The sequence below is a fragment of the Ranitomeya variabilis genome, chromosome 2 (assembly GCF_051348905.1).
Source record: "Ranitomeya variabilis isolate aRanVar5 chromosome 2, aRanVar5.hap1, whole genome shotgun sequence".
Lineage (NCBI taxonomy): Eukaryota > Metazoa > Chordata > Amphibia > Anura > Dendrobatidae > Ranitomeya > Ranitomeya variabilis.
In genome coordinates this window covers 1,038,216,141-1,038,230,157 of record NC_135233.1, presented here as the reverse complement: position 1 = coordinate 1,038,230,157, position 14,017 = coordinate 1,038,216,141, and the positions used below count along the sequence as shown (strand labels likewise).

Below are 14,017 nucleotides of genomic sequence, written 5' to 3'. Positions count from 1 at the left end.
TGGCGGCTCCCCCCATATATATCAGACCATAGGTCGAATCTGTAGATATCGGTGGGGTCGTCCAACATAGGTCTAATGTGTACGGCCAGCGTAAGTCTTTAGTATGAATGTAGCACGTGTAAATGTAAAACCACTGCCAGAGATCCAAATAAAATATATGCAATCATTAAAACTTAAAAATGTTATGGCCACATCTGTGATTGGGGATCATGATGCTTCACTTGGAGACACGAGGGTCGGGAACTCACCAGGATTCGGTAAGGATGTTGTGGCCGCAGCCCGGATCTTACCCGGCGGAGCAGGCTTCTCAACCCTGGTAAAATGTATCAGAAACACATTACATTAGAATTGGCCAAATTAAATCACTGATGTGGAAAGCCTGCCATATTATAACCCTATACGATATTCCTGTAACATAAGATTAGTTTATGTACAGTGGGAAAAATAAATATTTGATACACTGCTGATTTTGCAGGTTTTCCCACCTACAAAGAATGGAGAGATCTGTAATTTTTATCATAGGTACACTTCACCTGTGAGAGACAGAATCCTAAGAAAAAAAAAAAAAAATACAGAAAATCACATTGTATGATTTTTACATAATTAATTTGCGAATTATTGCATGAAATGAGTATTTGATGATTTACCAACCAGCAAGAATTCTGGCTCTCTCAGATCTGTTAGTTATTCTTAAAGGCCGGGGTCACACTTGCGAGTGCAATGCGAGAAACTTGCGCCAGTCTTTCGCATCAATACCCGGCACTCGGGACCTGAGTGTGCGGCTGCATGTATTTCTGACCTCTGTAATCGCAAACAAAGGTGTCTGTACCAAACATTAAGTTCTGTTTTTCTATTGTATCAAATATTTATTTCATGTAATAACATGCAAATTATGTAAAAATCATACAATGTGATTTTCTGTTTTTCATTTTTAGATTCTGTCTCTCACAGTTGAACCTGTATCTGTGATAAAAATTACAGACCTCTCCATTCTTTGTAGGTGGAAAACTTGCAAAATCAGCAGTGTATCAAATACTTATTTTCCCCACTGTAATTACTGTAAGAGATCTGGAGAATCAGCAGAACAGAAGATCACAGCGTAGAAGACCCCACTGAGACATGAGAACTAGGTTTAAAGCTTTAGACTTCTGTGCACCCTAAAAAAAACATTGTCGAGGTAAAGCACCCAAAAGTGATCTTGTGATACATTACATAAAATATAGTTCAATTTAATAGATGAATGGCCCAGTGGGTTAATACTGAGAAACTAAGCACAAAGTAGAGTCTAAGGTAGAATGACTTACAATTAACTCAATGATTTTCCCCAAAATTTACAATAATAACTGAATGGAGTGAAGAATTCAGCTGATCCAGTCCAAGATCAGTCAGTATATGGACTACCCACGTGTACCTTAAAGACAGATGTTGGGGAAAGACGAAGACTCGGCCGAGGATACACTGATGTTTATGGAGGAGGCAGAAGGGATTAGCTGGAGGCCAAACCAGCGTTCATCCACCTATCTAAGGTGCAAGACTGTAGCGACAGGCCGACAAATCTGATCCTGGAATATAGCTTTGTGGTTTCACCACACAAAAAAAAGAAAAAACCTTTTTCCTGAAATGGTCGAATGGCATGAACCTAATACTCACCCTGGAGCCAGCTTCTTTTGCTGCAGCCTGTTGGGAGGCTGTGGTGGGACTGGAGGGGGTGCTGGTTTGTTCTGGGGTACCGCAGGTGGCTGGACCGGTTTGGTTTGCTGGCTCAAGGCTTCCATAACACTGGGTGTTTTTGCCACAGGGGGTGGAGGGGGGTCTACAGAAAAAGCAAAATCATTTTTAGATTTGAGATATATAACACACCATACAAAGACAATGCGCTGATCACTCAGGCAACGTGGATGTTAATGGGACGATACAAGAGTTGGTGCAAAGAGATACTGGATCTGAGCAGTGGGAATCGCCTCTTACCTATCGGCATCAACGGCTTTTTATTTTTTTACTTTATATTACTATCTGGCCTGAAATTTTGCCAAGCCAGCTAATCAAGAGAGGAGCAGGAGATGCCATCAGGGAAGAGGTGATTGTCACGGCTCCGGCCCAGCGGTCACAGATTCCTGATGTTACAATTAGGCAGCACAAATCAATTTACACCAACTCTAGACGATACATGGAAATTTTTGACCAAGCTCCGTTCATGTGTACAAAATGTAAGGAACGAGAGAAGCATAACAAAAGGAAACCATAATGAATGGGGGGTTGTCATGGGCCTAATGGTGATCCCTGGATGTGAGCTCCCTTTACTGTACCATATTACTGCCCACTTTCTAGGAACTTGAAGGAGACTATGAGGCTAACAGAGCCAGTTGCCATACTAACCATACTTTTTTCGGATCATGGCACTGTGCAACTTTAGAAAACAGAAGATCAACTAGTCAGCAGTCATGTGGGAAGAGTCAGGTAAAGAAGGAGGGGGATTATGGAAGTAGTACCCACTCTGTTCTGTATTGCAAGCCATAAGAGATCACAAAAACCCGCCATACACTGCTGCCATGCCAATAATCACATGAAAGGAGCAACGCTCACACAGTTAGATACAGGGTAACGTAACAGAACGATACGGTGGATAAAATGCTAACAACGTGGCTCTCACACACAAGTAGATAGCAAGCAATGCATTTGGCACGGTGCTGGTGAGGTCACGTACTTGTGGCGGTAGAGGTGACACGCATTGGTGGCACAGGGGGATGAATAGCTGGCGGGTCAGATGACGACCTCTGTCTGCTGCCACCACTCTCATGTCCTAGTGGATGAGATTTCCACGCTGGGGTATTTGAAGGGGTGTTGTGTATACTACTGCCAAATATTGTCGACTGTACTAGAGGGGACAAAAATCAAGAGGGTGGAGGAGATATTTCCATATATCACACACAAACACAGCGGCATGCAATACTTCATGCGTCTTATCCAGTATAACAGTATCTCTATATGAATTTCCACCATCTTTGTGTAGCAGAACGTAGAACTGGTTTACTTTTAGTGGTGACACCTATAATGTTCTATTGCTCCATTCACATAAAAAGTCTCATTAGAATTTCTGCTGGATGCACTAATGGTCTCATCGTGGATTGTACAGGGTATGAGCCCAATCTTTGACTGACCGGGATCAAGGAGCTGCTAATGTTGTCTGCTAATACAATGGTGCTTATGGGATTGTACACTACTACTGGAGCCATTCATAAATACTGGACTGAAGGAATATAACTGGAGGAAACCTGTGTAATAATGGGAGTAATAATCCCCCTTGTGTTCTCCAGGTCTTTGCTGTAAGTAGTTTATGTGAACAAGGCTGGGGATAGAGGCCTGAAGAAAGTTTACATCTTATCCTATATATGGAAAAGAAGGGTTGGACATGATGGATTCTCACATGCCCCATCATCCCTTGTTATCTTTGAGATAAGCGGCAGCAGACAATTGCCATTCTCCCCATCATGTTCACACAGCGAATCCGTGCATGCAGGATTATGGAGGTCCAGCTTTGAGACATCTGTGCTATGGGAATGAGTGCTCTAACACTCACAAGATCGAAGATTAAAGAAGAAGATAAAGAATTGTGAATCAGCAAGTTTTGTGGGCAAGAAATTCATTGGACTCATAGCTTGACCAGTTTTTGATTTTTTCACAATGTTATCTGGTGGAGTTGATGTAGTTTTGTCATGTTCGGAAGTTATCCAGTATCCACAGTGGATAAGGGTATAACTTCTAAACTTCATAACTTCTCAATTGCTGCGATCCGACTGATCCTGAGAACGGAGCTCTGAAGAGCCGCATCTAGAGGAGAAGTCGCGCATGCGCACCACCACTCCATTTATTCTTAGTGGGAGCGTCAAAGACCGGCCGAGCGCTGCGCTCCTGTGTAGGAGATTAGACTTATGTTGGCCGAACCCGGTGATATCAACGTGTTCGGCCAACGGTCCATTGTGTATGGGGGTACCAGCTGAATGATGGTCAAGAGAGATGTCAATAAGCCATGTCTGATTTCTGATTGCCGATGGCATTGTTCTCCATGAGATAAGTCGCTGGCCGATGTGCCAGCTGCTGCCTCTCTCAGAGGACACAGGAGCGCTCGGACGAACGAGCACCCCTGTGTATGGGAAGAGTCGGCAAACGATCTTTCAGCCGGCAGCCACCTAATGTGTATTCCCAGCCTACACTTCCATTGTTTGGCCTACAGCCATCTAAAGCGTATGGGGGAGGGGAAGCTTTAGGCTCTGTCGATTCTTTCCTCTGATCACACAGATCACTTTTGAGGCACAGTCCTTGCCTTCTCTGACCTTACATTCATCTGTTCAGATTTTGCATAGATCGTCAGAAAGCTCTATAGCAGTCTTGGCCAAAGGTTTTGAGACTGACACGGATGGTTCTCTGGTTATTGAAGTATAATTATCAGCATTCCATAAGTTTTTACACTTATGGAGTCTTTCCTTAAACTTGATGTATTTGACAATATATTTCCAGTGTTGACCCTTATTTTTCCAAGCCTTCTGCCCTTCGCCCTGGCATACGGATAACAGCTTCTGGGCCAAATCCTGACTGATGACCGCCCATTCTTGTTTTATCAGAGCTTGGAATTTGTCACAATTTCTGTATTTTTGTTAATCCACCCATTTTTTGAGGATTGACCAAAGGTGTTCAATGGGATTGAGATTGGGGGAGATTCCTGGCCATGGACCCAAAATTTTAATGTTTTGTTGTCCGAGCCACTTCTTTACCATTTTGCCATGTGACATGGTCTCAATCATGATGGAAAAAAAACCCATTGTTCATCACCAAATTGCTCCTGGTTGGTTGGGAGAAGTTGCTCTTGTAGGAGGATTAGATTCCAGTCTTTATTCTTCGCAGTGCCTCCTCCATTCATGAAAATCAGTTCCACACATGAATGGTCTTCATGGTGCTTTATTGTTGACGTGACAGGACTCATGATAGCGCACACCTTTACAGACAATCATTCTTTCAGATTGTCCAAAACAGTCTGAAGGGGCTTCAACTGAGAAAATAACTTAACCTAGTCTTCTGCAGAATGTCAGTCTGTCCTTGATGTTTTTCTTTTCTGCCCTTCTTGACACCAGGCCAGTCTGCAAAAGCATTCACCTCGCTGTGCATGCAGACACGGACCGACAACTGCCTGCTGCCATTTCTGAGCAAGCTCTGCTCTGGCGTGGAACTAATAATAAAGCTAATACCACTTAGATAGTCCTTGCACCTTCTGGATTTTCTTGGGCGCCACGAAGTCTACTTCAAAGCATTTGAACCTTTTTCTTTGAAATTCTTGATAATCCGATAAATGCAAAGCAAGGATGACTGTACATTTCCTTGGAGGTAACCACGGTTAAGAGAAGACAATTTCAAGCACCAGCACTCTTTTAAAGCAATCGGTCTGGTCTTATCTCTCAATCATGTTGATGGAATTATATCAGCTGCCTTGTCCTTGTTAACACTTCCTCCTCAGCCAATGAAAAAAAAAAATAAAATCACTGAAACGGTATAAAACAGCTACATCTAATTTTATGGCACGGCAGAACCGAAGCGGAAATGGGGCTTTTGTGACTAAATTAATTTTTGTAGCAAGGAAAACTTTGCAATTCATTGATCACTCTTCATAACTATGTAGTTTTGAGTCAAATTTCCATTACAACAACTTTTCAGTCTCAGAACTTGTGGCCGTGACTGAAGTTCGCTGGAGCCAAAAGCAAGTAACTCCAGGTATTAACCCTTTGTATAAATTATTAAAGCATTTATTGCTTATTTTCTGTTATCAAGAATATTTGTAAATTCCATAGACCAGTGTGTCATTTTCCAAAAATTACAGAATTTTACTATTTTTTTGACCACTGAATAAAAATGAATAATAAAGGGGGTGTTACTACTTTAGTGCTTAACTGTGGTCGTACTTGACCATACAGAGATTATTAGAAGAATGTTTTTTCTGTTAATGCGTCTCTTTAATCCAGGTGAGAAGAGAGAGGACTGCTTATGGATACCGTGATGTATCATCACACACACGTCGTGTGTACACAGTATGCTGTGATCTGGGACTATGAATATATTGCTTTGTTACCTTTCGCAACGTTCCTTGGGGGTAAAGGAGGGGCAGGAGCAGTGCCAGCCGTGCAGCCAGGGACGCTGCTGTTATTCAGCACTGCACCGTAAGTTTCATTCTGGATGATATTTGGCAGGAAATTTCTTTGTTTGTCCTTGGCAATGTTGGCTGCATCTCTGGCCAGGGAGGCAACACTGGATGGCATTGAATTAGCTCCAATTTGGTAAAAACTGACCGGTCTCTCCTCCCGGCGGATGGGACTTGGCTGCTACAAGATCACAAAGAAAAAGTTCAGAGACCAATAGAGATAATAATGTAAAGATAAAAGCAGAAAATGTATACAAACTACAAAAAACTAAGTACAACGCTTGTGCACCCCTCAAATACACATAGGACGTAAGGCTCTGCTGCGCTTACATTCAGTTGTGATCATCTGCTATTGGTGGCTCTCTGGCAGGTACAGAACTACAACACCCAACATGCTCCTGCATACAGAGGGTGCGGAAAGTATTCAGACCCCTTTAAATTTTTCACTTTGTTTCATTGCAGCCATTTGGTAAATTCAAAAAAGTTCTTTTCTCATTAATGTACACTGCACCCCATCTTGACTGAAAAAAAACAAATGTAGAAATGTTTACATATTTATTAAAAATAAAATTGAAATATTACATGGTCATAAGTATTCAGACCCTTTGCTCAGACACTCATAATTAAGCCACATGCTGTCTATTTCCTTGTGATCCTCCTCCAGATGGTTCTACTTAATTGGAGTCCAGCTTTGTTAAATTAAACTGACAGGACTTCATTTGGAAAGGCGCACACCTGTCTATATAAGACATTACAGCTCACAGTGCATGTCAGACCAAATGAGAATCATGAGGTCAAAGGAACTGGCCAAGGAGCTCAGAGACAGAATTGTGGCAAGGCACAGTTCTGGCCAAGGTTACAAAAGAATTTCTGCAGTACTTAAGGTTCCTAAGAGCACAGTGCCCTCCATAATCATTAAATGGAATAAGTTTGGGATCACCAGAAGTCTTCCTAGACCTGGCCGTCCAGCCAAACTGAGCAATCGTGGCAGAAGAGTCTTGGTGAGAGAGGTAAAGAAGATCACATCAGAGATGCAGTAGGAAGATGGGAGAAAGTTCCACAAAGTCAACTATCACTGCAGTCCTCCACCAGTCAAGCCTTTATGGCAGAGTGGCCCGACAGAAGCCTCTCTTCAGTCCAAGACACATGAAAGCCTGCATAGAATTTGCTGAAAAACACATGAAGGACTTCCAGACAATGAGACATAAGATTTGCTGGTCTGATGAGACGAAGATAGACCTTTTTGGTGATAATTCTAAGCGGTATGTGTGGAGAAAACCAGGCACTGCTCATCACCTGCTTAATACAATCCCTACAGTGAAACATGGTGGCAGCATCATGCTATGGGGTGTTTTTCAGCCGCAGGGACAGGACGACTGGCTGCCATTGAAGGAAACATGAATGTGGCCAAGTACAGAGATCTCCTGGATGAAAACCTCTTCCAGAGTGCTCTGGACCTCAGTCTTGGCCGACAGTTCACCTTCCAACAAGACAATGACCCTAAGCACACAGCTAAAATAACAAAGGAGTGGCTTCAGAACAACTCTGCCACTATTCTTGACTGGCCCAGTCAGAGCCCTGACCTAAAACACAATTGAGCATCTCTGGAGAGACCTGAAAATGTCTGTCCACCAACTTTCATCATCCAACCTGACAGAACTGGAGCGGATCTGCAAGGAAGAATGGCCGAGGATCCCCAAATCCAGGTGTGAAAAATTTGTTGCATCATTCCCAAGAAGACTCATGGCTGTACTAGCTCAAAAGGATGCTTCTACTCAATACTGAGCAAAGGGTCTGAATACTTATGACCATGTGATAATTATTAACTGACGAAACTTGTAATTAGGTGCATTTTCCAAAATCAGCCGCCCATGCTGAGATCAGCGACCATGCAACCACCCCGCAGTACCCTTTATATAGATTAAAGAGGTCTCCCAAAAGACATTTATGCCATAAGTGTCTGATAGGTGTGGAAGAAAGTGGTAGGATCTATAGCAATCTCTGAAACTGGGGTCTAGCCCGGTTCAGGTCAACAAGAGACTTTTTCAAACTTTGAGCCGAAAGGAGTCATGATATAGGATGCCAATACATTAAAGTTTCAACTGTTTGACGCGTCGGTCTATTCTACTGTTGATTTACTTCGGATGCCATTCTGTGGACAAGTGTGCCACTTAAGTGCCAACTCGACTTTTTCCTTTGTTTCCAGTGATACCCACGCTTTACCTTGATTTTACCGACAGTGAACAATCGCTACCAAGTCAAATATAAATATAAAATACTATATAAATAAAATTTTTGTATGTATTTGTGCTTCGCAATAAGGAAAAAGCCAAAACCAACCTGAATTTTATCATCCACGTCATCATCACTTTCATCCAAGTCCACGTGATGCAACCTCCATTCATATTCCACATGGACGTGAGAATTGAAGCGTCCAGACAAAGCCTGTATCAACTGAGACACCAGAAGAAGTGACAGTGGTCAGGAAAGAAGAAGAAACGTCTGATAATCACTCACTGGACGATCTTGGAACATACGGTAAAGTTTATGACGAGCCTTATTAATATAGACCTGTAAGGTGAAGCCTGGGCACATAGCCTTCATTCACTCTTCCATGCACCTCCTCACATTTACCCTGACGGGGGAATACTCTAATAAATCTGCCCCAATGTCACCATTTATTATATAGCATGCTAATAATTTTCCCCCTTCCAATATATGATCTCTAGAACCCCTGTATTAAGGGATGGTCTGTAAGGTCCCCCCGTAGGCAGCGCTCCATATCCTGCCCCCATACAACTACATTTATCATGTTACCATTCACGTAATAAAAGGATAGGCCAGTTCTGCCAGGGAGGGAGCAACGTCTACATGATGTCACTCCACCGTGGCTTTAAAAGGGATTTCAAGTAGGGAAACCCTTCTATGACATGTTTTCTCCCTTACAGCAAAGGATCAGCAGTGTTCCCCCATCCAGCACTGGGAGCGGAATTACTCGTGGCATGTTTCTATGTTAACAGCTCAAACATAAAAAAGGTCCTCAGTTCACAAACCCCCATTTATTAAATAGGCTATAGAATGAATTCTGAGACCAAAGGAATCGACTGGCAGCACGGCCAAAACTTCGTCCACCCATCTAAAAAATGTAATGGCCATCGGCCACAGAAGTGGATGAAGTTTGGGTTGTGTCTGGTCATCAACACCGCGTGGTCTCACCCTTCGGAGATGATAGAGATGAGGTCGTACAGTAACAATGAACAGGACATACCAAGTCTTCGCACTGCACATGCTTCAGCCTCTTCGCTATGTCCAGAGGAGTTTCTCCTGCTTCATTGGCTGAAAACAAAAACATAAAACTGTAAACCCAATTTACACAGACACTTTCTTTGCGCGGTTGTCAGCAAAAATGTACAGAAGAAAACTGAGCGTTGTCCTCAGCATCCTTCATCTGCTCAGTAGAGAATGAATGGAGTGACAGCCCCCCGAAGGAACCTACACAAAACGCGCGTCAGGGATGCTGCTGTCTGCACATTCACATACTTTTGTTACTTTCACTTATGTTAGTACATCATGGTTGTTGCTGCTATCTTTTTGCAAACATTATGATATATGTATACATCTGATCAATTTGTTGTTCCCATTAATCATTTGGTGGTATTTTCCCTGACGGGACCTGATGATTTGTATGTTGTTTCTTACACTTGTTATTTACAGGATAATACCACGTTTGTGAACCGCTAGGGACACCATTAATTTATTTGAATCTCCATGCCTGTCATCATGTGACATGGATGTGTAGCTTTTTGACGCCATGTGCCTTTGCCTCAAACCTTCTATTCTTTATGTAATAACCTTCTGTTATGTGATTACTAATAAACTTTTGTATTTTTTACTATACTCTCGTTTAGTACTCCAAGTCTCTTTTAGGATACACATTTTGGTGGAGTTTCCAGTATTTGTTTATTTTAGTGAACTACTGACATATAGTTATGAGATACTTTGAGATCACCTTTGGTTTGAATGATATTGATAGCATCCTTCATCATTCCGGTGGAGAATGAATGGAGTGACCGTATCCTTCATCAGTCTAAGGAGAAGGAATGGAGTGACAGTATCCTTCATCAGTCTGGTGGAGAAAGAATGGAGTTACAGCATCCTTCATCAGTTCGGTGGAGAAGGAATGAAGTGACAGCATCCTTCAGCAGTCCGGTAGAGAATGAATGGAGTGACAGCATCCTTCATCAGCCCGGTAGAGAATGAATGGAGTGACAGCATCCTTCATCAGTTCGGTGGAGAAGGAATGAAGTGACAGCATCCTTCAGCAGTCCGGTAGAGAATGAATGAAGTGACAGCATCCTTCATCAGCCCGGTAGAGGATGAATGGAGTGACAGCATCCTTAATCAGCCCGGTAGAGAAGGAATGGAGTGACAGCATCCTTAATCAGCCCGGTAGAGGATGAATGGAGTGACAGCATCCTTAATCAGCCCGGTAGAGAAGGAATGGAGTGACAGCATCCTTAATCAGCCCGGTAGAGGATGAATGGAGTGACAGCATCCTTCATCAGCCCGGTAGAGGATGAATGGAGTGACAGCATCCTTCATCAGCCCGGTAGAGGATGAATGGAGTGACAGCATCCTTCATCAGCCCGGTAGAGGATGAATGGAGTGACAGCATCCTTCATCAGCCCGGTAGAGGATGAATGGAGTGACAGCATCCTTAATCAGCCCGGTAGAGGATGAATGGAGTGACAGCATCCTTCATCAGCCCGGTAGAGGATGAATGGAGTGACAGCATCCTTCATCAGCCCGGTAGAGGATGAATGGAGTGACAGCATCCTTAATCAGCCCGGTAGAGGATGAATGGAGTGACAGCATCCTTAATCAGCCCGGTAGAGAGTGAATGGAGTGACAGCATCCTTCATCAGCCCGGTAGAGGATGAATGGAGTGACAGCAACCTTCATCAGCCCGGAAGAGGATGAATAAAGTGACAGCATCCTTATGCCTGCACTAATTCATTGACAACCCTGAAGTGCTGTGCACATGATCAGTAATTTTCCCTTAAGTATCTGCAGTGAGGTTTTTTTGTTTTGTGTTTTTTTGCAGCATGTTAATTTTTTGTGCGGATTTTTAGCATTTTTCACCCATTGACTTCAATTGTGTCAGTCAAATCCACAGCAAAAACGCAGGTATAAAAAGGTTTGCGGATTTGCTGAGTTTTCGCTTGCGTTTTTATGGACTTCCTATGGTGTTTCCCACGCTATCACCTGTGTGACAGGGCGAGAAACACTGGTGTGGCGGTTCTGATTGGCAATAACATTACCGCCAGTAAGATCATTACTGTTGTCAAAGCGCTGCGTGGTCATTCTGTCACTTTTCAGCGCGACTCCGCAGATCTGACTGTGACCCACGGTAAAAAGGTTACCGGAGGTCAGCAGATGAGAGACTACTACTCCCATCAGGCTACATCTGCCATCACTGATAACAGTGATAACAGGCGCCGCTGCTGGGTTAAAGTAGTCTCTCGTCAGCTGATGCTCAAACTTAAAAAAATAAAGCATTTAAAATAATTAAGTACATATTCAGATAAAAAAAGAAAAACATTATACTCACCTAACACCAAATCTCCGATGCCCTTGTCCCCTTTAAGCCCTTAACGACTGAGCCAATTTTTACAACTCTGACCACTGTCACTTTATGAGGTTATAGCTTTGGAACGCTTCAACGGAACCCACTGATTCTGAGACTTTATTTTCACTACATATTGTACTTCATGACAGTGGTAAAATTTATTCGATATGACTAGCGTTTGTTCATGAAAAAAACTAAATTTGGCAAAAAATTTTGAAAAAGGTTGCAATTTTCAAATTTTACATTTTTGTGCCCTTAAATCAGAGTTATGTCACACACAATAGCTAATAAATAATATTTCCCACATGTCGACTTTACATCAGCACAATTTTCAAAACAATTTTTTTTTTTTTTTAGGAAGTTATAAAGGTTAAGAGTTGACCAGCAATCCTGTAAAGCTACTGCAATTATCAACTGTAACAGTGTCCACTGTCTACAGGTATGTATGCCTTACCAATCAGGACAGTCTGTGTATATACATATACATGACATTTTGTGAACTCTTCAGAATATTCCATATTTCTTCATAAATTTGGTCTAAAACTCCATCAGATTTACACACAAGTCTTAAAAGTAGATAGAGAACGCAATAAAAAATGAGTCAAAAATATTAGACTGATTTTTTTTTTAAATAAGGAATATGATCCAATATCACACGTCTGAGTGGCAAAAAAACGGAACCATTAGGATTAGCAGATAATCTGAATTTGTTTTCTATCAATGGGATGACACTAAGGTGTGAGGGAGCGACCAGTTTTTTTCTTTTCTTTTAAAGTACAAGGATCTATCAAAATCTTCACAACACGTTTGTGTAAATGTTTCATAGCACAAACAAAAGAAATTTCTAAGAACCTCAAAAACAAGAACTGCTGATGTTCATCATGCTGGAAAAGGTTACAAAACCATCTCTAAAGTGTTTGGACTCCATCACAGACAGATAAATTAGATATAAATGTGGGAAATTCAAGACCATTACCCTCCTCAGTGGTAAAGGCCACTCCAAAAGCTAGTAGTATACTGTAATTGTCTCTAAGGTCACAAAGGAACCAAAGGTAACCTCTAAGCAACTAAAGGCCTCTCTATCATAAACTAATATTAATGTTTATGACTTCACTAAACATAAATTTTGTTAATGACCGTATTGCAAGAAGAAAGCCACTATTCTCTAGAAAAAAATATTGCTTCCTGTCTGCTAACAATCACCTGGACACATCAGAAGTATATTGAAATAATGTTTTGTAGCTGGATGAGACCAAAATAGAACTTTTTTGCCTTAAGTGAGAACCAGTATATCTAGAGAAAGAAAAACACTAATTACAACATAAACCTCATACCATCTGTGAAACATAGTGGTGGTAATATGTTTTTGGGCTGTTTTGCTCCATCTGGCCCAGGACATCTTGCCAACATTAATGGAACAATGAATTCTGAACTATACCAGCAAATTCTAAAGGAAAATGTCAGGACATTTGTCCATGGGCTGAATCTGAAGAAAATGGTCCTGCAGTAAGACAATGACCAAAATCACCAAGTCGTTCTACAAAAGAATTGTTAAAGAAGAATATACTGAAAGTTTTGGAACGGTCAAATACAAAAATCCCGACTTAAATACTACAGAAATGTTGTTAAAGAACCTGAAGTGAGCAGTTCATGGGAGAAGATTGTAGGAGCTGAAGCTGTTTTCTATGGAGGAATGGGCTGAAATTCCTCAAAGCTGATTTGCAGGAATTACGGAACATTTAAAAGGTTGGGGTGGTCAAACCAGATACTGAAAACAAAGGTTCTCAAACTTTTACCATTCACAGACGTAATATTGGATCAAATTCCTCATTTAAAAAAATTATATTTTTGACTTATTTGTTTTATTTGGTTCTCTCCAGCTATGTTTAAGAGTTGTGAGAAAAGTGATAGGTCAGATTTAGGCAGATATATGGAGAATTCTGAAGGGTTCAAAAACTATCAAGAACCACTGTTACTGTTATCTATCATATTCTTAGGCTCTTGAAGAACTCGTCAGTGATTTCAGGGATCGTATTAGTTTACATGAATTTTTGGTGAACCAGCTTAGCTATGTAGTAATATGGTAGAGAGAGATCAAGTGGATTTCACATCTGGATGTCAAACATGGAAGGAGCTGTCATGATGGCCTTATTGGTGGTCACTCTCTGAGAAGCATGGAATACGTAATACAATATATACAGGCC

The 14,017-nt window shown here is 41.7% G+C and overlaps 1 protein-coding gene across 4 annotated transcripts in view; it reads right to left on the bottom strand.

Moving 5' to 3' along the window:
- ASAP2 (ArfGAP with SH3 domain, ankyrin repeat and PH domain 2) overlaps positions 1 to 14,017 on the bottom strand; it is a 216,678-nt gene that overhangs the window by 16,918 nt on the left and 185,743 nt on the right. For 2 of the 4 annotated variants that reach the window (XM_077291397.1, XM_077291396.1), the window contains exons 20-25: positions 9,453 to 9,520; positions 8,525 to 8,638; positions 6,116 to 6,365; positions 2,705 to 2,875; positions 1,651 to 1,813; positions 249 to 313 (exon numbers count right to left, since the gene is read on the bottom strand). In XM_077291397.1, the coding sequence (XP_077147512.1) occupies positions 249 to 313; positions 1,651 to 1,813; positions 2,705 to 2,875; positions 6,116 to 6,365; positions 8,525 to 8,638; positions 9,453 to 9,520 (831 nt within the window). The remainder of the gene's footprint in view (positions 1 to 248; positions 314 to 1,650; positions 1,814 to 2,704; positions 2,876 to 6,115; positions 6,366 to 8,524; positions 8,639 to 9,452; positions 9,521 to 14,017) is intronic. The other 2 variants (XM_077291399.1, XM_077291398.1) reach the window with 1 other exon arrangement.